The sequence below is a fragment of the Asterias rubens genome, chromosome 3, assembly GCF_902459465.1.
Source record: "Asterias rubens chromosome 3, eAstRub1.3, whole genome shotgun sequence".
Classification (NCBI taxonomy): domain Eukaryota; kingdom Metazoa; phylum Echinodermata; class Asteroidea; order Forcipulatida; family Asteriidae; genus Asterias; species Asterias rubens.
This window is the reverse complement of record NC_047064.1, coordinates 12,183,877-12,206,404: the sequence shown is the minus strand read 5'-3', so window position 1 is coordinate 12,206,404 and position 22,528 is coordinate 12,183,877. Positions and strand designations below refer to the sequence as shown.

The window sequence follows — 22,528 nt, the reverse complement described above, 5'->3', positions numbered from 1 at the left end:
GTCGAGTCCATGCTGCTTGCCAGACAGCTACGTTGGAGTGGTCACCTCATACGTATGGATGACTCCCGACTACCAAAGCAGATATTCTACGGAGAACTGGTGGAAGGGGTTCGTCACAGAGGCCGTCCTCAACTTCGTTTCAAGGACTGTCTGAAACGGCATTCCAACCAACACCTGGGAAGACATGGCCAAGGAAAGGCCCACATGGCGTTCACTCACAGAGAGTGGGGCTGCGGCAGCTGAGGATGCCAGGGCAGAAGCTGCAGAGACTAGGAGGATGCGGCGTAACGAGAGAGCGGTTTATCCTGAGGATGCATCCCTCCAATGCAGATACTGTGGCCGCCAAACATCTGCCTGGATTGGCCTATACTCGCATGAGAAGTCTTGCCAACTCAAACTTCGACACTCAACCCCACTCAATTGGCAGGTGGAGTTATGGCTTTGATGCCTTAGATACTTGGTGTAGCTTGGTTTTAGGGAACTTGTTTGAGACAACCACATTCTATGCAAAAATGTGTGCTGTTGGCTTAGTTACAGTAGGGCCATACGCAAAGAAAGTTGTTTTTGTTAAGCAAGGCATAGACTTGCACTACTTATATCTTTTATACAAATCGAACAATTGAATATTACATGCCCTATGACATGTATGGAAATGTTCCTCTCGGTGATGAAATTACTTATAGTGTACACATGCATGCCCATGATGCTAGGCATAGGGCTTAGGCCAGGCTGATAGGGAACGATGTTTCCATCATTTCTAGTGTATACTGAAGATTGTTTTAGTTTGCCCAGCCAAAACATTCGTCATTGTCCCCTGGGTTACTCTGGCTACAAAATTTACATTTGGGACACATATTGATGTCATATTTCAGGTGAAGTTCTGCCGAAAGTGTAGCGGATCGTGCACATGTAAACATGCCAAAGAAACACAAGGAGTTTAGCCCACCCACCTCCAGACCAGCAGCAAAGAAGCGAGAATGTTGCATTATCCATACTCCTGGAATCAAGCATGGGCCTTTTACTGTCTTTTCAAGTGAACCGAATGAAAGACTTAAAGTACTTAATGTGCTTCATAATGTGCGTGATCGTCGCATGGCTGAACCTGCCACATCAAAACACAGAATGCCACACGTTTGCTTCGGAATCCCTGATGAAATGAATGATGAGCAGGGGTACCACCGTGGCTGTTACCAACGGTTTACAGGTAACTTGAATCGGTTAACCAAGCATGATGATGAAGCACCATCTACTAGAGGAGAATCTACCACTCGAGGTCGACCAAAACGCAAACGAAGTACGGAACAGATTATATTCGAGCCTGATTGTATTTTTTGCAACAAGACAGGTAGAATTCACCTTAAAAGAGCAGGGGCTGACAGTACAGAGGGCACTGCTTCATTTGAAAGAGATGGTTGGCAGAATGTCTTAAAGCTAGCTGAACAGAACCATCACGAGTGGCTACTACGAAGAATCAGAGGTTTCGACTTGTTTGCATGTGAAGCAAAGTACCATCCGAAGTGCCGCAGACAGTATATTGCTGATCCAAAGTACTGGAGAAGTGGCAATCCTGGTGCTTCTACTGAACAGTCGGAATTGGAAGCTGCACATGACTACAGTTTTAGACATGTAGCACGGTATATTGACGAGACTCTTCTACACAGCCGCGAAGTTGTCACGCTGTCTTCACTCCGCCTGATGTATATTGCCAAGCTGGATGAGACCAGATTTGCAAATGCAAACTTTCGTTCAGATAGACTTAAACGTAAGCTCGAAAAGCATCCTATCTTGGGCCCCAAACTTGTATTTACGAAGGTGCAACCACAAAACAGTAGCTGGCCTTTCTACTTGGTCTACAGTTCCAGCATCTCTGTTGATGAAGCAGTTACACAAGCATACCATTTAGCATCAAGGGATGCCATTAAAGACGTGGCTTTGCTTCTTCGGGGTGTGATAGAAAGAGCATTCAAAGAATCTAAAGATCTTCTATGGCCACCTTCCGCAAGTGCTCTAGAGGTGACGGATAACGTTATACCTGACGAATTGAAAAGGTTCTTGAGCTTGGTCATCTCTGCCGTACCTACAGCTCCATCTAACCAGACAGAACGGGTGATATTTTCCTTTGGTCAGGACATTTGCAGGGCTGTTACAAATGGAGAATGGAAGCTTCCGAAGCACATCCTACTCTGCATGACTCTGCGCCATCTCTACCGAAGCAGACAGCTAATTACACTCCTCAACAGACTAGGTCACTGTGAGAATTATCTGTTTTCTTTGGAGTTGGAGAATGCAGTTGCTGTCACTCTTGAGATTAAATCATCGGTCCTAACTCCACGAATTGTCAAATCACCGGGAAATATTATTTTCCATTCTGAGTGGGACAACTTTAATCAGCTTCTCACTGGACTTCATGGTAGGCCTGCCTTCAATACCTCAGCTGGTATCATGCTACAGGAAGCTGAAAAGTCTGATGAAACCCTACCAACACCACACACCAATCTCATTTCAATCCCCAGAACCAAAGAACGGACCGTCAAACTGAACGCACCTCCTCCTTTGCCAATTTTTCACATCTCAAACAGAAAAGGCCCTGATATGGCGTTGCCCAAAGTCCACCAGTCACATGCAAATATGGCTGCACTTTTGCAAGGATTGAAAGTATATCTCATCTGGGCATTCTGTCGTAAAGCAAGTAGTACTGACAAGCAACTGGTACCCGCTTTTGGGGATTCATCTCTGCTACCGGGCATACTCCAAGTAAACTTACCACCATTGAGTTCTACCCCTCAATTACTGAGCCCATCACACAGTATAATGTCGTGAAGGAGTTGTTACGCCAATGTGAGAAAGCCACAAAAGAAGTTGGACAAAAATATACTATCACAACATTTGACCTTGGTGTGGTCATGAAAGCCGTGCCGATCATATGGAACAGACCTGCAGAGTACAAGAATCACATCATCCTCATTGGTACTTTCCATACTATCATGAACTACTTGAATATGCTGGGGCATAAGATGGCGGGCTCCGGATATTCTGAACTCATCATTGAGGCTAACCTCACCACTTCTGGTTGTTTAAAAGGAGTTCTGAATGGAAAAGCCTACAGCAAGTCCTTCTGGTGCCTCAAGATAGTGAGTGAAGCCGTGGAACGGCTACTTCTTGCGGCTTACATTGCCCAGAGGGACGAATCTGCTCACAGCTCAGCAAATGCCAACGTTGTAGATGTTCTCATAAGACTATGCAATGAGGGACATCTTGCAGAAGCACTACAGGATGACACCATGAACGAGTACCTAGTGGATTACATGTCCTTCCACAAGAGAGTTAGGAATGGAGAACTAGGCAAGACAGGTATATTTTGGATGTCTTTCCTGGATCATGCTCGTCGGGTGTTCTTGCTACTATATGCTGTCAAGACCAATAACTTCAAATTGTACCACAAGTGCATGGGCGATATGGCTGATTTATTCTTTGCCTTTGGAGGTATGAATTACTCCAGATACCTCGCCTGGTTTGATGTTTTCCTCAACAACATCGAAGTCAGCCATCCTGGTGCCACTCAGCTACTGGAAAAGGGAGCTATATCTGTTGCCCGCTCTCATATACCTGGTAATCGTTGTGCTGTCGATAAGACCATGGAAGAAACTTTCATGAAGTTTGCCAAGTCTCGATGTGGTGCTGGAGGAGCAGGGCTTACTGGAATCCTAGAGAACTATGGCGCATATCAGCGGTGGATTCGCACAACCTCAGAGCGTGCTAAGTATTACCAAGCCACTCTTGAGATGACTGGAATGAGTAATGACACAGATACATGTAGCTTCAAGTCTGACAAGCACCGTGAACAACTACCATCAGAGGTGAAACGAAGTGAAGCTGCAGTACAACGAGCTATAGATGCTTTGCAGGGATTTCTCAATCCATTTGAAGTGGCTGATAGAGACCGCTTGTATATACTGTCATCCGGTAATCCAGTACCCCCTGATGTAGAGCATGATGTACTGAATGCTGAAGAGGCTGGTCGGTTGGAGAGAGAAAAATTTGTAAGTGAGAGGCTGCAAAAAGATGACACCACAGAGGGAAAAGACTTCTTTGATAGACTGAAGAAGCTAAAGCTAAAAAGCATGGAAAAGGTCAACAAGAAGGTGAAGCTGACAACTGCTCAAGGCAATGTCATCAAATACCAGGAGCAGGGAGATGTGGCATTCCAAATACTGGTCAAATCACAACTTCTCTCTCAGCCTGTTGACATTGAAGAGCTGATGACGTATTCGATCACTCCAGTACCTCACTGCTTGGGTACGCCGGATGGCTACATGGCAAAGACCAACAAGGCGGCATCAGTTCACCACGTTACCAACGATGTGCCTGAAGCTGAATTGCCTTCTGCAAGTTCTGGAGAAAACCTTTTCATTGAAGATGGCAATGCCCACTTTCATACTTTGAAAGATCTCCCCCCAACATTCAAGGACATTTGTCTAAAGTTGCTGGATCAGCTATCTTGCAAACCAGATGTAGTCTTTTCCACTGATATGTATGTACAGGACTCCATCAAAAGTCAAGAGAGGCTACGTCGAGGAAGCAGTGCTAAAATAATCCTTGAAGGAATCAACACAAGAAAGCCTGCAGACTTCAAAAAGTTCCTGCAAAATGATGAAAACAAAAAGCAATTATGGAAGTTCATGCTCCGCATCTGGGGTTGTCCTGATGCAGCACGGCGATTAGATGGGAGAAAGGTCATATTAGTAGTTGAGGGTGTTTCCTTCCAACTATCATCATCAGATGGACAATCTGTGCAACAAGAGGAAATCCCAGGTCTGAGGTCAAACCAAGAAGAGACCGACAGCCGTGTTGTCCTATACCTGCTTTATGCCAAACAACACGGTTACAAGCAGGCTGTTGTACACAGTCCAGACAGTGATATCTTCTTCATCCTGTTGCATTATGCACAGAAACTGAGGCCCCTGATCATCTTATTCGATACCGGTAGTGGAGCGAATCGGAGACTGTTAAACATCAGTGATATCGCTGAAGACTTGGGGCATAAATACTGTCAATCGCTACTTGGCATCTACTGCTTCACCGGCGAGGACTGTAACTGTGCCTTCAAGGGAAAGGGTAAAAAGACACCTTTGAAGAAGCTTGAGAAGAAGCCACGTTATCAAGAGTGTTTTGCCAAACTGGGTGATAGCTGGGAGGTAGATGCTAAGCTGGTGGCTGAACTTGAGGAGTTTGTATGCTTCCTCTATGGATTACCCAGGGTCAAGGAAGTTAACACAGTGAGGGCTCTCATGCTTTAAAAGATGGTTGGTGAGGGTGTGACCATCAAGAGGTCATCTAAAGTCGATTTGTCCAAGCTTCCACCATGCAAGAAGTCGCTGGTACCTCACATCAAGCGTGCCAATTACAGGGCAGCGCAGTGGAAGAGGTCAGATGTGCCCATCCAGGAAATTCCATCTCCTACAGAACATGGTTGGACCCGATGCGGAGACTTCATTGAGCCAGTTTGGTCAGAAGGACCCATTTTGCCATCCCGTCTTGAGGACATCTTGACTGAAGTTACTGGAGACGAAACTTCAGATGACGAAGACTCTGACATCGATGGAGAGGATGAATCGAATTGTTCTGGTCTTGACAACTATGACAGCGACTAATGAAACATGTATGTCATAATCAAAGTGGTAGGCCTACAAAAGTGCTAAACAAACTGTTTATCGGTTATACTTATGCTTTTATTTGAGATACCTCAAGACTAATTCCAGAATGGGCATATTTTCTTAAGTTTTGCCTTTTTTCAAACTTGACCGGTTTTTTTCTGCCATTTTGGTGGCCATTTTGGTAGCCATTTTGGAATTTTTGTGAATATGGTAGCAAAACAAAGTGCTAGAGGGTTAAAAACAGAAATTTATTTATTTTCACTGCCGACATTTTTTTTTTGCCAATATACAATTTTTTCGCAAATTTTACCACTTTTGCCGGCCATATTGGCCGCCATCTTGAATTTGAAGCATGATAGCAAAAAATGGGTACCATAATTGGAAGTGTTAGGGTAAAAAACATACAATTAACCTTTTTATTCATGTTTTTATTATTTTATTCGGCTGATATATGACTTTTTCCAATTTTGATTAACTTTGGCGGCCATATTGGCCGCCATCTTGGATATCTCAAGATTATCGGATTTTTTTCACTGTTAACATGTCAATTGTGTTTAAGGACCCTAAAAGGCACCCAAAAACATAATTGTAGGTTAGTTCTGGGGGGGTGCATGGGGGGTCCCCCATACATACTCAACTATATGGAAGAAGGTAAACGGAAGAAAAAGCTAACTGACAGCGCAAGGAAACGATCGCATGTATCTGCAAACAAACAGTACAGGGCAAGAAAGGCGCTCATTAGTGGGAACATCAAGCTTCCAGTTTCCATTATGAACAGATCATCAGATGGAAAACCAAAGCATTGCAGCTCCGCAAGTCAAATGCGGATCTTGCAAAAACTTTGCTTGACTTGCACGATAGCAGGTGAGTGTTACTGTAATTGAAATACCAAAATACTTGTTCATTATACATAACTTTGCAGTCATCTTCTTTAGATGTTATCTGACAAAAAAATGTTACTTCATGCTCTCAACCGCAAAAACACGGCGCTCGCCCCTGGTGAGCTATGCTGGTTTGAACGGCAAATTGAGACGACCCCACTCACACACACACACATGCAGATTCACACGCCCACCACCATGCCCACGTCATGGTCCAGTTGTTTATTAGGCCCTGAACTTCAGGGTATTTTGGTCAAATTTTACCACCTGGCCAACAATTTATCCGTCCTAAATACGCTCAAATTACACTGACTTTTTTTTCTTACCTTATAATTATTAAACTAAGGCAGTGGACACTATTGGTAATTACTCAAAATAATTATTATCATAAAAGTTTTAAAACCTTTCTTGATTACGAGTTTTGGGGAGAGGTCGATAGTATAAAACATTCTGAGAAACAGCTCACTCTGAAGTTCTGTAGTTTTTGAGAAAGTAGTAGTTTTCCAGACCTCAGATTTAGAATTTGAGGTCTCGAAATCAACCATCTGAAAGCACACAACTTCGTGTGACCATGCTGCGACAAGGGTGTTTTTTTTTTCTTTCATTAATATCTCGCGACTCCGACGACCAATTGAGGTCACATTTTCACAGGTTTGTTATTTTATGCATATGTTGAGATACACCAACTGTAAAGACTGGTCTTTCACCATTACCAAAAGTGTCCAGTGTCTTTTATATTATAAGAATGTTTACTGCAAATAAGAATGTTTTCTGCAAATATACATTCAGAGAAAAGAGAGGAAAAATAACATAAACAGTACAAACATTTTTATTTTGTTTATACAAAAAAGGAAAGAAATTGGTGACGAGGTCGTACAGTCTTGCCTGATTTTGTACCAAGTTAGAATATAGCTCCATGGTGAAAAGCAAACATCAATGGAAAACCAATCAGACTCTTCAATTTTCACTATGAAACAATAAACTAACAAGCAATGGATAGCTCTCCATTTGAAACAATCACCTCTCAGAGTGTTCAGTGTCATTGGTCGTCACAGTGGGTCACAGTTGGTCGTCTGCTGTGTTTTTGCTGAGTAGCTGAAAGTCCATTGCACATGGTTGTTGCTAGGCAACAGTAGTACTTAAAGGGTTGCACAACTAATGAAAGTTAAATTAATGAAAGGGTCATCTGTCAGCCATCTGAAAAGGGTTATAGGCCTGTGTGTTTTATGGATAGGCCATCCATTATCCTGGCTTCTTTCAGGAGTTATATTTCAGATTGTAATGCCAACAAACAATTTTTTTTTCTTGTGCTCCAGGCTTGTACTGTACATGAGATTTGTCCATTTCCAACCATCCGGTGACCGTAGTTGGGGTGTATATAGGTTGACCATATAGTAAAATATTGTTTAATATGTGAAAAACAATAACAGCTGAAACTTAAAACTGAAACTGTTATTGTTTACAACCCAAGGTATCTTGCAAGGTGGTCCAAGAACTCCAAAGACTATGTCGCCATCAAGAACAAAGTACCCAAGCAGTACACCTATATCCCGCTTTGATGCAGAAAATACTACGGATGAGACTGGAGGATACAGGCCGACTGAGTGTTCCCCCTGAGAGACGGGACGATGACCCCAGGAGGATTGCCCCTCGCCTCGCAACCAAGACTCCACCAAAGGTCGAGGACATCTTGAAACGACGACACATGTCACGCTTTTGAATGATGGCAGTCTGGTGGCATGACTGTCTTTAAATATGTGTACTGCATGCATATAAAGTTAAGTACTGAAATATGTACAAGGAGTCTTGAACCAAAAGTTCTGAAATATGTACACAAGGAGTCTGGAACCAAAAGTTCTGAAATATGTACACAAGGAGTCTGGAACCAAAAGTTCTGAAATATGTACACAAGGAGTCTGGAAACATTTATTTCAAGTTTCTTCTCATTATGTAAGCAGACTCAATCTATTTTGGGGAAAATAAAGAAAAAAAATTCATATTTTTTCCCAAAAGGTGAATGCATTGTCAAATTTGAACTTAAAAATCTGATAGCGTTTTCAAGAAATAATATAGACAGTGTATTAATCAATTGATGTACAAAAAGTACCAAAAAAAATAAACATTTTTCCGAGGCGAGGTCCAAATGTTGAATGTTTTCATAACTTTTTGCAGTGATCAAGTTATTAAACTTTTATTGAAAACACAGTTACTAAAGCTACTAGGCACTATTGGTAATTACTCAATTACTTGTTAGAATAAAAACTTATTTGGTAAGGAGCAATGGAGAGCTGTTGATAACATAAAACATTAGAAGCCGCTCCTTCTGAAGTAACATAGTTTTTGAGAAAACAGTAATTTTCCACTAAACATTTGAATTTTATTTCAAGACCTCAGAACTATATTTTGAGGCCAAGAAATCAAGCATCTGAAAGCCACAACTTAGTGGGACAATACAAGGGTATTTTTTCTTCCGTTATTATCTCGCAAATTCGACGACCAATTGATTTCAAAATTTCGCAGGTTGTTTTTTTGTACACATGTTGAGATACACCAAGTGAGAATACTGCGCTTTGACAATTACCAATAGTTCCATCACTTGAAATGAAGGCCATCTCAGATGAGGTTTACTATTATGAAGAAAGTTACAAAACCTATAATTTGAAACTAAGTTTGGTGTGTAGGCTACACACCAAACTTAGTTTCAAACCGTGACAGTCAGGTCACATCGCTTACAGGTGCTATATATTATGGCATGTTGAATCGACTTGGAATGACCCAGATCCAACCAAAACACTGGATTAAGCTAATCTGTCCCGTCTGAATCCAGTGTACTGGTTGAATGGATCTGGGTATGTTGCCCGTATAGCAAGGATAACACAACTTGGAATGACACGGCGCACTCCAGCGCCAAGTCGACCATGCTGCCATAAAGTATAACACCTGTAAGCAGTGTGTCGACATTGGCGGTTGTGTTCTCCAGGATTTTCATCGCCAATGTCGACATTAAGGAGCTCTCTCCATAACGCACGTTGAAGAGCGATTGCCATAGGGTCCATAATATTGTTTAATGTCTGCAATTAAAAAAAAGGAAATATTTTGCATGAAACAATAGTGTGTAACTAAAACATCCTTTGGGGTGAGGGTGGGTTGCTAAACCATTCTCTATGAAAAAAAAAATACACAGTTAGTTGGGTGTTGGGGAGGGGTTCCTATACGCTTTTCTGTATGGAATAAACGTGTGTGTTTTTACCTTGGTACTTATATTTATTATTAATTATTGTTACTGGTTTTTACATATATGGTAGATTTAGAATTGTGCTTAATAACAACACTAACTAAGCCATACTTTGTCTTTTGTTGAATTAAAATAATTGGCGTAAAAAAAATTATTTGGAGGAGGGGGGGGCAGCGAAAGGCATAGAGATAATTTTTTCGGGGGGGGGGGGGGATGGAACAATCAATCTCAGCTTGTTCCTCCACGATCATAGTCTAGGTTCCTAGACCATTGGTGTTGCGTGGTCACACACAACGAACGTTCCGATATCGATTATGCACGGCAAAAACTGTACACGCTTGTAATGAACGAACGCTAGCGGGCGCTCTGTTTCTCTAATTTCCGGATCTCCCCATGTGGTGAGCACCGGAAATCAGAGAAACAGAGCGCCCGCTAGCGTTCGTTCATTAGTGTGTGACCACGCAACACCAATGGTCTAGGAACCTAGACTACCACGATCCCAGTCACCCCCCCAACTATGTAATTCTTTTCACAATTTTGCCTACATTACGCGTGTTCAATACAGTGCTACATGGTGTCGTTTTTTTTTATATTTTAATCTGAAACTTATTAGCACTCTGTTTTTTTTTTCTCTTCTTATAGCTGTGTTCAAAATGTATTCCTCCATGGTTCACTAGTTCTCTGGGGTTTCAAATAAGGTGTAGTTACTAACCCTTTCATTTTTATTCTGGATTTCACTGACTGATTTAGCTTTCTATAGATTTTTAATAAATAAAGTTTATTTTGGTTGTTGACGAAACCTACTGCTCGACTGAGTCATTGTTTTACTTCTTGTATCTCCTCGCATCTTAGCCCCATTCGATAAATATATTCCCCGAGCACTTCTCAGTGTTGTTTATTGAAGCATGCTCGAGTCGGAGTACACCCGGCAGCAGGCTCACGCACACTCGCCTGCCGGGTGCCTGTGTGTTGCATGCCACGGTTCAACCATAGAGGAAGAAATCAACGGGCCACCACTCTGCTGGGACTTAGGTTTATTTCACAAAAGTAAACGCACGTACAAAGTTTGACCATGGTCCAGGGTGCAACATAAATTGTTATATAATTGATGGTGCGTGACAAAAAGAGTAGACGTACATTTTAACAATTTTTACTGATATATTTAGACCCCAAAGAGGCAAATTAAAATTACAAAATAAATTATATAAATTTAGAAATTTTGAGAAACAAGATGGAGGAGTGTCGTCTCGGAGGACGGCCGAGAGAGGAGACTTTGGTAATAAATTGTCGATTATTTGTTTTTGTTTGGAAAATGTAATACTAGAAATAATGTCCTTTGTGAATGAAAACAGGAATGTGAATGAGTTTCCTTTTGGAAAATTGCAGATGCGAGCTGGTTGCCTGTAAATTGCCGCCTGTGACAATGTAGGGAAAGGGAAAAAATATCTGTTTATATGGACATTACATGTATATGCAAGTTCCACATTTATCTCGGTACAGGACCCCTGTAGTTTGACGATCAACATGGTCATGGTGTGCGTTGATAATATCATTCTATCTCCATGAAAAAGAAAGTTAAAAAGAGTCCTAAAAACGTCCATTAGAATTTATCTTCACTGTCATTCTGCGCTGGCATAGCTAGCAAGTTAGCACTATTTGTGTGTGTACCGCATGCAGCATGCAGGCCGACGATACACACACACACACGCACCAATACATGTGTACACTGCAGATTGAGGACATACTTTTAATACTATCCAATGGAGGACATTGCCAAAAGTCGAATGGTACCTATCGATGTGAGGACATAACACATGAATCCTTTTTCTTGCGGTTCACTAATGTGAATGTGTATACTGGCCTTCTGGGAAATGTTTTTGGGGGTGGTACACGATTTTCTTGTTCTTTGGGGGAGGGGGGGGGGGGGCAGGCCAAAGGTCTAGACTAATCATTTGGCTGTGCCTACAGAGTCACTCTAGGTTATGACTGTACTTTGGTGGTGCAGGAGACCTTAACTTTGTTTAAGTGTCATCGTGTTTCTACAAAAGTCCTTAATGTTTTTCCAAGTTCTGGTCTGCAATGCCACAGGACAGGATGATTCAATGTCACGTTTTCCTGGAATCTTCTTCAGCAAAATGAATCTCTGCAAGCCCTCAGTTACGTCTTTCTTTTCCTGGGCAGTCCAGGGGCGTCGCTTGAATTGTCGACGCTTGACTTGTCGAGCTTTTGGAGCTGGATCCGTTTGGGTTGGTGGCCTTCCTACAACACACAGGAAAGAAGAGGTCAATTAGTAAACATAATCAAATGGGGCGTATACATACCCTAAATCAGTTCTTTTACCAATGTGCCGGTACCTGCCGGAAATGCCTGACAAGAAGCAGCCATCTTGTTTCATCCTACCGTACAAAATGAGTTGCCGAGATGGGCTAATCTAGACTAATCACTTGGCTGTGCTTACAAAGTGACTCTAGGTTATGACTGTACTTTGATGGTGCATGACACCTTAAATTTGTTGACAGCAAACGGAGTCTGGCATCTTATCGCATTTTGGTCTGGGGGGGGGGGGGGGGGGAAACAGGGAATAGGACCAGCATATGCAAGAGACCTACAAGAGATATAGGCAGTCAAAAATATTATAAACTTACTGGCATCAACACTGTCCTCCAAAGCTGGGTCACACGAGTCACCTGAATCACTGCTGTCCTCATCGCTGGTGAAGCCTTCTGCAATAAAAAGAAATTAAACTTCTAGAGTTAGCTTTGATTGGTTTGTGGCACACAAATAACAATGTGGGCCAATCCGTTGGGTTGGGTGTGTGGGGTTTGGGGTGTACAGTGAATGAGGTTCAAAGGGGGGGGGGGGGAGGGGGTTAGGTGATGACGGCCACAGGCCGAGTTATCAGGCCCCAAAAACAAAGAGCAATTGTTACATTTAGGTATGCTTGCTTTTTGGCGTACACACCTAAACATGTTGGCCAATCCATTGGGGGGGGGGTGGAAGGGGGGGAGGTTGTACAGTGAATGAATGTTATTTGGGGGGGGGGGTACCACAGTTTGAATAAAATTGGAAAGACAAGTTAAAAACGGGTTTGTTTACCTCCAGTAACATGCAACTCCTCCAAAGATTTGCCATGTTGCGAAACCAAGTTGCCTCTCTCCAAGCTGAGGAAAAGTCTAGACAGTTTGGTAACCCTCTGGACAGTGTCTGGCAACTGGTAGTACTCGCGATGGACCCGCAAATCATGACCCATGAAGTCTGCAAGTGTTTCAAGCTGATGTTCATTCAAGGCCAGAATTTGTGAAACAGTCGCTACATGTTTACGAAGCTTTGTAGACCGCATGCTACCAGCATTCTCAAGGCCCGCCTCATTTGCATATGCTCGTAGACAGTCGCTTCCTCGTATATGACCTGAGCCTCCGTAACAACTTCGTGCGAATAAGAATATATTGTCTTGTGCCACTCCAGCTGCATTTCTATTTGCGACCAGAGCCTTCAACCACGCCATCACATCAGTACCAAGAAGCACAGGAACAGTTCTGCCCCTCTTACCAACTATTTCAATGACTTGGAACATTTTACAGAGGTGGCGTTCAAGATCAGTCATCACGCAATCACCTTTCACAATGGCTGCACTACTGCGCTTGTGAAAATCTTCCAGTTTCATTTTGGATACTTCCCCCTGTCGTCTGCGGTTGAAGATAATGAGATGGCACAGTGTGACTTCATTTAATTTCTTCCAAGCTGGTGTAATTTCATGGCCCTTAGCAGAGTGTAGGAGCTGCACTTCCCTGTTGCCAGTTTCATGAAGGAACGATGAGATTTTCACCACATCTGCATTTGTGGGGAGATCAGCACGTTTGTTGCGCTTTCCTTGGTACAGTGTTCTGTGGGCATGGGTTGACACAAGTTCTGGCCACTTAATTTCACATAACTGCCTAAACTGTTCGGTCTGTTCCGCTTTTTGCCTAAGATTAAACTCTAAAGCACTTGCTTGCAGTATGAGTGCACATCTCTTGATGGAGTGTCCAATCTTGAGTGCTAGAGATGGAACGTGATACATCTGTTTTCCTTCACTGAAGCCGGCGACATCATGAACAGCCTTGACGATATCATTCAGATGGCGGGGATGCACGAATACTTCCAGTGATGCATTTGGTTGGTGGGTGTTTTTTCTCAGTTGTATAACAAGACGACCAAGTTCTCGTAGTTTGTTCCGAATGTAGCCATGTTGTGTAACATCGTGGCCAAGTCTGAGGTATTCACGTTTGGCAACTTCCAGAATCAAAGAATCATTCTTGACAACCAGACCAACATTGTCTCTCCTCATAGAACTAAGAACCTTGTTGAACTGGAAAGATACACCAGCAGGGGGTGGTTTTAACAAATCACTATTGTTAGCTACTCGCCCCCTAACACGACCTATCCTACTGCTACCATCAGTCTGTGCAGGGAGAGCAGGCTTAAGTGGGCACTGATGACGCCAAAGATCAAGACGCACGTAATAGCCATAACAATGTATGCATGGTCCATATGCGTGTGGAGATGCTTCATGATTTGGTCTGTATACTATAATAAGGACACCCTTTCCCTCTCTAAGGACTTGGCAATTGTGTCTGTGATTACCAATATTGCGGATGTATAACAGAAGTTTCTTGCGGGCAGTAAAGTCAGTCTCCGATGCTATCTCTACAACTTCCCTCTCCTCTTTGTGATGCAACTGAAGATGACGGGGTAACTTGGCCTGAGGCTCATCACAGTAAAAGCAATAGTGTTTTTTGTCCCATTTCCTTTGTCCACCGACATTATCGGTCTGCATGACTGTTACGGCACACTTCTCACTAGAATCATTTGTTTCACATCCTACAGCTTGATTGCTTTGGTGAAGCTCGGCAGTTTCTAAAATAGCTTGTGGGTCATCGTCATTCCAGGAACTGGTGTTGGGGTTGACAGAACTTGAAGGATCAGACTGAAAAATAGCTTGTGGGTCATCGTCATCCCAGGAACTGGTGTTGGGGTTGACAGACCTTGAAGGATCAGACTGAAAACTAGCTTGTGGGTCATCGTCATCCCTGCAATTGGTGTTGGGGTTGACAGACTTTGAAGTATCACACTGAAAATCTGATGTTTGATGGGCCAGCTAGCAAGGAAAAGACAAATGACATAATTAACACCACTGAGAAATGAAAAGCGTTTGAAACCGTTTGTTATGAAATGCATATGGTTAGAAAGATGTTTTACAAGTATCACTACAAATTGCACGGTTTTCATTTTACGTCGCGAACGAACACGGTCGGCCATTTATGGGAGTCCAAGTTTTGACTCCCATAAATGGCCGACCGTGTTTGTCGACGAGGTAAAACGAAAACCACGCTATTTCATGGCCTATTTGTGTTGATCATTGTATTCTACTTCTACAACATCTTTCTAAACATATCGATTTGATAACAAACGGTTACGGGACTCTGTTACATTTAGAGAGGACATTCTATTGCCGCAACACGTCGTAAACCTTCGCACCGTCTCCAGATCCCACACGCTATAAAGCATAGAGATCGCTTATCAAAGATTGGCCCTTCGGTGACCTTTCTAACCAACTGCAGACGGCCACTCTCTCCCCGAAGCCTGAGTAGGAGCGACTGTACCAACGACCGTTCACAATAAAATCGCTATCTTTCATAAAATAGTCGTTGATTTCTTGTTTCAAACGCGTGAAGGCGACATTCATTTAATCTGTCCTAGGAATTGTGCAAGCATTTGAAATTCACACGACATGCACGAAGAACGGAATTATATCGTCAGTTTTTCACTTTTTTCTGCTGAACCAGATGGCCGATTGATCTCGAACTTTCACAGGTTGGTTATTATACGTATATTATGTTCGATTAGAAAAAGTGCTGCCAAGTTACTAACACTTCCATCTATTGTACACGCTTCAGTAGACTGCCTTTAAATATCACCCTTATGCTATTTTTGCATCATGCATTACAGTATGTTTTTAGAATTTGCAAAATTGATATTTTTACCCTATTTTTGGACCCCAAAATATCAACTTGCCAGGGGGGTCTGAGAAAATGTTCCTTTTGGTTGTGATTAGGGCCAACATTGGTCTTTTCATATCTGGTGAGAAAAACTTGGGTAATTATATCGTGTTGTGACAGTACTGCCTCAAAACTAGACTTTTTTTCCAAAAACCGTGAAAAATGCCCTTTTAAGGGTCTTTTCACATAATATTTTCAGATCTCGCTTAGATTCAACGAGTAGCTTCAGAACACCCATGTTCCTTAGTACAGAATTAATCTCCAGTCAATCTGAGCAGATTAACGAAAATATCATCTCAGATCTGGCTTAGATTCAACCAGTAGCTTCAGAACACCCATGTTCCTTCTTACAGAATTAATCTCAGGTCAGTCACATCAGATCTCGCTTAGATTCAACGAGTAGCTTTAGAACACCCATGTTTCTTAGTAAAGAAGTAATCAAAGCTCAATCTGAGCAGATTTCAAAAAGTATCTCATCAGATCTCGCTTAGATTCAACGAGTAGCTTCAGAACACCCATGTTCCTTCTTACAGAATTAATCTCAGGTCAGTCTGAGCAGATTTCAAAAAGTATCACATCAGATCTCACTTAGATTCAACGAGTAGCTTTAGAACACCCATGTTTCTTAGTAAAGAAGTAATCAAAGCTCAATCTGAGCAGATTTCAAAAAGTATCTCATCAGATCTCGCTTAGATTCAACGAGTAGCTTCAGAACACCTATGTTCCTTCTTACAGAATTAATCTCAGGTCAGTCTGAGCAGATTTCAAAAAGTATCACATCAGATCTCACTTAGATTCAACGAGTAGCTTCAGAACACCCATGTTTCCTAGTACAGAATTAATCTCGGCTCAATCTGAGCAGATTTAAAAAGTCATCATCTCAGAAGTTGCTGAGATTCAAGCAGTAGCTTCAGAACACACATGTTTCTTAGTAAAGAATTAATCTCAGGTCAATCTGAGCAGATGAAAAAATCATCATCTCAAATCTGGCTTAGATTCAAGCAGTAGCTTCAGAACACACAATGTTTCTTAGTACAGAATTAATCTCAGCTCAATCTGAGCAGATTAAAAAAAAATATCATCTCAGATCTGGCTTAGATTCAACGAGTAGCTTCAGAACACCCATGTTCCTTATTACATAATTAATCTCAGGTCAATCTGAGCAGATTTAAAAAGTCATCATGTCAGATCTCGGTTAGATTCGACGAGTAGCTTCAGAACAGCCCTGTTTCTTAGTACAGAATTAATCTCGGCTCAATCTGAGCAGATTTAAAAAGTCATCATCTCAGAAGTCGCTGACATTCAAGCAGTAGCTTCAGAACACACATGTTTCTTAGTAAAGAATTAATCTCAGCTCAATCTGAGCAGATTTAAAAAAAAGTATCACATCAGATCTCGCTGAGATTCAAGCAGTAGCTTCAGAACACACATGTTCCTTCTTACAGAATTAATCTCAGGTCAGTCTGAGCAGATTTCAAAAAGTATCACATCAGATCTCGCTGAGATTCAACCAGTAGCTTCAGAACACCCATGTTTCTAAGTTAAGAATTAATCTCAGCTCAATCTGAGCAGATTAAAAAAATCATCATCTCAAATCTGGCTTAGATTCAAGCAGTAGCTTCAGAACACACAATGTTTCTTAGTACAGAATTAATCTCAGCTCAATCTGAGCAGATTAAAAAAAATCATCAGCTCAGATCTGGCTTAGATTCAACCAGTAGCTTCAGAACACCCATGTTCCTTATTACAGATTTAATCTCAGGTCAGTCTGAGCAGATTTAAAAAAGTATCACATCAGATCTCGGTTAGATTCAACGAGTAGCTTCAGAACACCCCTGTTTCTTAGTACAGAATTAATCTCAGCTCAATCTGAGCAGATTAAAAAAAATATCATCTCAGATCTGGCTTAGATTCAACCAGTAGCTTCAGAACACCTATGTTCCTTATTACAGAATTAATCTCAGGTCAATCTGAGCAGATTTCAAAAAGTATCTCATCAGATCTCGCTTAGATTCAACGAGTAGCTTCAGAAAACTCATGTTCCTTATCACAGAATTAATCTCAGGTCAATCTGAGCAGATTTCAAAAAGTATCACATCAGATCTGGCTTAGATTCAACGAGTAGCTTCAGAACACCCATATTTCTTAGGACAGAATTAATCTCAGGTCAATCTGAGCAGATTTCAAAAAGTATCACATCAGATCTTGCTTAGATTCAACGAGTAGCTTTAGAACACCCATGTTCTTAGTACAGAATTAATCTCGGCTCAATCTGAGCAGATTTAAAAAAGTATCACATCAGATCTGGCTTAGAGTCAACGAGTAGCTTCAGAACAGCCATGTTCCTTCTTACAGAATTAATCTCGGCTCAATCTGAGCAGATTTAAAAAGTCATCATGTCAGATATCGCTGAGATTCAAGCAGTAGCTTCAGAACCACATGTTTCTTAGTACAGAATTAATCTCAGGTCAATCGGAGCAGATTAAAAAAATCGTCATGTCAGAAGTCGCTGAGATTCAAGCAGTAGCTTCAGAACCACATGTTTCTTAGTGAAAGAATTAATCTCAGGTCAATCTGAGCAGATTAAAAAAAAATATCATCTCAGATCTGGCTTAGATTCAACGAGTAGCTTCAGAACACCCATGTTCCTTATTACAGAATTAATCTCAGGTCAATCTGAGCAGATTAAAAAATCATCATCTCAGATCTCGCTGAGATTCAAGCAGTAGCTTCAGAACACACATGTTCCTTATTACAGAATTAATCTCAGGTCAATCTGAGCAGATTAAAAAAAAAATATCATCTCAGATCTGGCTTAGATTCAACCAGTAGCTTCAGAACACACATGTTCCTTATTACAGATTTAATCTCAGGTCAGTCTGAGCAGATTTCAAAAAGTATCACTTCAGATCTCGGTTAGATTCGACGAGTAGCTTCAGAACAGCCATTTCTTAGTAAAGAATTATCTCGGCTCAATCTGAGCAGATTAAAAAAAATCATCATCTCAGAATCTGCTTAGATTCAAGCAGTTAGCTTCAGAACACCAAGGTTTCTTAGTACAGAATTAATCTCAGGTCAATCTGAGCAGATTTCAAAAAGTATCACATCAGATCTCGCTTAGATTCAACGAGTAGCTTCAGAACACCCATATTTCTTAGACAGAATTAATCTCAGGTCAATCTGAGCAGATTTCAAAAAGTATCACATCAGATCTCGCTTAGATTCAACGAGTAGCTTTAGAACACCCATGTTTCTTAGTACAGAATTAAGCTCGGCTCAATCTGAGCAGATTTAAAAAGTATCACATCAGATCTCGCTTAGATTCAACGAGTAGCTTCAGAACACATGTCTTCTTACAGAATTAATCTCGGCTCAATCTGAGCAGATTTAAAAAGTCATCATGTCAGATATCGCTGAGATTCAAGCAGTAGCTTCAGAACCACATGTTTCTTAGTACAGAATTAATCTCAGGTCAATCTGAGCAGATTTAAAAAAATCGTCATGTCAGAAGTCGCTGAGATTCAAGCAGTAGCTTCAGAACCACATGTTTCTTAGAAAGAATTAATCTCAGGTCAATCTGAGCAGATTTAAAAAGTCATCATGTCAGATGTCGCTGAGATTCAAGCAGTAGCTTCAGAACACACATGTTCCTTATTACAGAATTAATCTCAGGTCAATCTGAGCAGATAAAAAAATCATCATCTCAGATCTGGCTTAGATTCAACCAGTAGCTTCAGAACACATGTTCCTTATTACAGAATTAATCTCAGGTCAATCTGAGCAGATTAAAAAAAAATATCATCTCAGATCTGGCTTAGATTCAACCAGTAGCTTCAGAACACCTATGTTCCTTATTACAGAATTAATCTCAGGTCAATCGGAGCAGATTTCAAAAAGTATCTCATCAGATCTCGCTTAGATTCAACGAGTAGCTTCAGAAAACTCATGTTCCTTATCACAGAACTAATCTCAGTTCAAGAGCAGATTTCAAAAAGTATCACATCAGATCTCGCTTAGACTCGACGAGTAGCTTCAGAACAGCCCTATTTCTTAGTACAGAATTAATCTCGGCTCAATCTGAGCAGATTTAAAAAGTCATCATCTCAAATCTGGCTTAGATTCAAGCAGTAGCTTCAGAACACCCATGTTCCTTCTTACAGAATTAATCTCAGGTCAGTCTGAGCAGATTTCAAAAGTATCACATCAGATCTGGCTTAGATTCAACCAGTAGCTTCGAAACACCCATGTTTCTAAGTTAAGAATTAATCTCAGCTCAATCTGAGCAGATTAAAAAAATCATCATCTCAAATCTGGCTTAGATTCAAGCAGTAGCTTCAGAACACACAATGTTTCTTAGTAAAGAATTAATCTCAGCTCAATCTGAGCAGATTAAAAAAAAATATCAGCTAAGATCTGGCTTAGATTCAACCAGTAGCTTCAGAAAACCCATGTTCCTTATTACATAATTAATCTCAGGTCAATCTGAGCAGATAAAAAAATCATCATCTCAGATCTGGCTTAGATTCAACGACTAGCTTCAGAACACCCCTGTTTCTTAGTACAGAATTAATCTCAGGTCAATCGGAGCAGATTTAAAAAATCGTCATGTCAGAAGTCGCTGAGATTCAAGCAGTAGCTTCAGAACCACATGTTTCTTAGTAAAGAATTAATCTCAGCTCAATCTGAGCAGATTAAAAAAAATATCATCTCAGATCTGGCTTAGATTCAACGAGTAGCTTCAGAACACCCATGTTCCTTATTACAGAATTAATCTCAGGTCAATCTGAGCAGATTAAAAAAAGTATCTCATCAGATCTCGCTTAGATTCAAGCAGTAGCTTCAGAACACCCATGTTCCTTCTTACAGAATTAATCTCAGGTCAATCTGAGCAGATTTAAAAAAAAATATCATCTCAGATCTGGCTTAGATTCAACGAGTAGCTTCAGAACACCCATGTTCTTTATTACAGAATTAATCTCATGTCAATCTGAGCAGATAAAAAAATCATCATCTCAGATCTGGCTTAGATTCAAGCAGTAGCTTCAGAACACACAATGTTTCTTAGTACAGAATTAATCTCAGGTCAATCGGAGCAGATTAAAAAAATCATCATCTCAGATCTGGCTTAGATTCAACCAGTAGCTTCAGAACACCCATGTTCCTTATTACAGATTTAATCTCAGGTCAGTCTGAGCAGATTTCAAAAAGTATCACTTCAGATCTCCCTTAGATTTAACGAGTAGCTTCAGAACACCCATGTTTCTTAGTACAGAATTAATCTCGGCTCAATCTGAGCAGATTTAAAAAGTCATCATCTCAGAAGTCGCTGAGATTCAAGCAGTAGCTTCAGAACCACATGTTTCTTAGTAAAGAATTAATCTCAGCTCAATCTGAGCAGATTAAAAAAAATATCATATCAGATCTGGCTTAGATTCAACCAGTCGCTTCAGAAACACTATGTTCCTTATTACAGAATTAATCTCAGGTCCATTCTGAGCACGATTCAAAAGTATCTCATCAGATCTCGCTAAGATTCAACGAGTAGCTTCAGAACACCCATGTTCCTTATTACAGAATTAATCTCAGGTCAATTGGAGCAGATAAAAAAAAATATCATCTCAGATCTGGCTTAGATTCAACGAGTAGCTTCAGAACACCCATGTTCCTTATTACAGAATTAATCTCAGGTCAGTCTGAGCAGATTTAAAAAAGTATCACATCGGATCTCGGTTAGATTCAACGAGTAGCTTCAGAATACCCCTGTTCTTAGTACAGATTAATCTCAGCTCATATGAGCAGATTAAAAAAAAATATCATCTCAGATCTGGCTTAGATTCAACCAGTAGCTTCAGAACACCTATGTTCCTTATTACAGAATTAATCTCAGGTCAATCGGAGCAGATTTCAAAAAGTATCTCATCAGATCTCGCTGAGATTCAACCAGTAGCTTCAGAACACCCATGTTCCTTATTACAGAATTAAGCTCGGCTCAATCTGAGCAGATTTAAAAAAGTATCACATCAGATCTGGCTTAGATTCAACGAGTAGCTTCAGAACACCCATGTTTCTTAGTACAGAATTAATCTCAGGTTCTTAGTACAGAATTAATCTCAGCTCAATCTGAGCAGAATTAAAAAATCGTCATGTCAGAAGTCGCTGAGATTCAAGCAGTAGCTTCAGAACCACATGTTTCTTAGTGAAAGAATTAATCTCAGGTCAATCTGAGCAGATTTAAAAAATCGTCATGTCAGAAGTCGCTGAGATTCAAGCAGTAGCTTCAGAACCACATGTTTCTTAGTAAAGAATTAATCTCAGCTCAATCTGAGCAGATTTTAAAAAAAAATATCATCTCAGATCTCGCTGAGATTCAAGCAGTAGCTTCAGAACACACATGTTCCTTCTTACAGAATTAATCTCAGGTCAGTCTGAGCATATTTCAAAAAGTATCACTCAGATCTGGCTTAGATTCGACGAGTAGCTTCAGAACACCCATGTTCCTTATTACATAATTAATCTCAGGTCAATCTGAGCAGATAAAAAAATCATCATCTCAAATCTGGCTTAGATTCAAGCAGTAGCTTAAGAACACACAATGTTTCTTAGTACAGAATTAATCTCAGCTCAATCTGAGCAGATTAAAAAAAAATATCAGCTCAGATCTGGCTTAGATTCAACCAGTAGCTTCAGAACACCCATGTTCCTTATAACATAATTAATCTC

At 40.9% G+C, this 22,528-nt stretch overlaps 2 protein-coding genes and 1 long non-coding RNA gene across 3 annotated transcripts; 2 read left to right on the top strand and 1 right to left on the bottom strand.

Annotated features, from left to right (window-relative positions):
- The first annotated feature begins 6,147 nt into the window (after positions 1 to 6,147).
- On the top strand, positions 6,148 to 8,828 carry LOC117288214. Its single transcript, XM_033768982.1, has 2 exons — positions 6,148 to 6,518; positions 8,007 to 8,828. The coding sequence occupies exons 1-2, from the start codon at positions 6,266 to 6,268 to the stop codon at positions 8,150 to 8,152; spliced, it is 399 nt and encodes a 132-aa protein (XP_033624873.1). The 5' UTR covers positions 6,148 to 6,265; the 3' UTR covers positions 8,153 to 8,828.
- A 1,162-nt stretch (positions 8,829 to 9,990) lies between these two features.
- LOC117288213 lies at positions 9,991 to 10,569 on the top strand. Its single transcript, XR_004518865.1, has 2 exons — positions 9,991 to 10,028; positions 10,250 to 10,569. It is a non-coding gene; the product is annotated as an uncharacterized LOC117288213 (long non-coding RNA).
- Positions 10,570 to 11,683: 1,114 nt separating this feature from the next.
- LOC117288212 lies at positions 11,684 to 14,132 on the bottom strand. The gene is made up of 3 exons (XM_033768980.1): positions 12,867 to 14,132; positions 12,416 to 12,493; positions 11,684 to 12,029 (listed from the first exon to the last, which is right to left on the bottom strand). The coding sequence occupies exons 1-3, from the start codon at positions 14,095 to 14,097 to the stop codon at positions 11,782 to 11,784; spliced, it is 1,557 nt and encodes a 518-aa protein (XP_033624871.1). The 5' UTR covers positions 14,098 to 14,132; the 3' UTR covers positions 11,684 to 11,781.
- Positions 14,133 to 22,528: the final 8,396 nt, after the last annotated feature.

Excerpts from the sequence above, each read along its gene's own strand:
- LOC117288214 (XM_033768982.1), top strand. The coding sequence starts at position 6,266 with ATGGGGGGTCCCCCATACATACTCAACTATATGGAAGAAGGTAAACGG. Across the intron at positions 6,519-8,006 it reads CTTGACTTGCACGATAGCAG|GTATCTTGCAAGGTGGTCCA; the intron begins GTGAGTGTTACT and ends TTACAACCCAAG.
- LOC117288212 (XM_033768980.1), bottom strand. The coding sequence starts at position 14,097 with ATGAGGAGAGACAATGTTGGTCTGGTTGTCAAGAATGATTCTTTGATT. Across the intron at positions 12,494-12,866 it reads GGAGTTGCATGTTACTGGAG|AAGGCTTCACCAGCGATGAG; the intron begins GTAAACAAACCC and ends TTTTTATTGCAG. Across the intron at positions 12,030-12,415 it reads GGAGGACAGTGTTGATGCCA|GAAGGCCACCAACCCAAACG; the intron begins GTAAGTTTATAA and ends TGTGTGTTGTAG.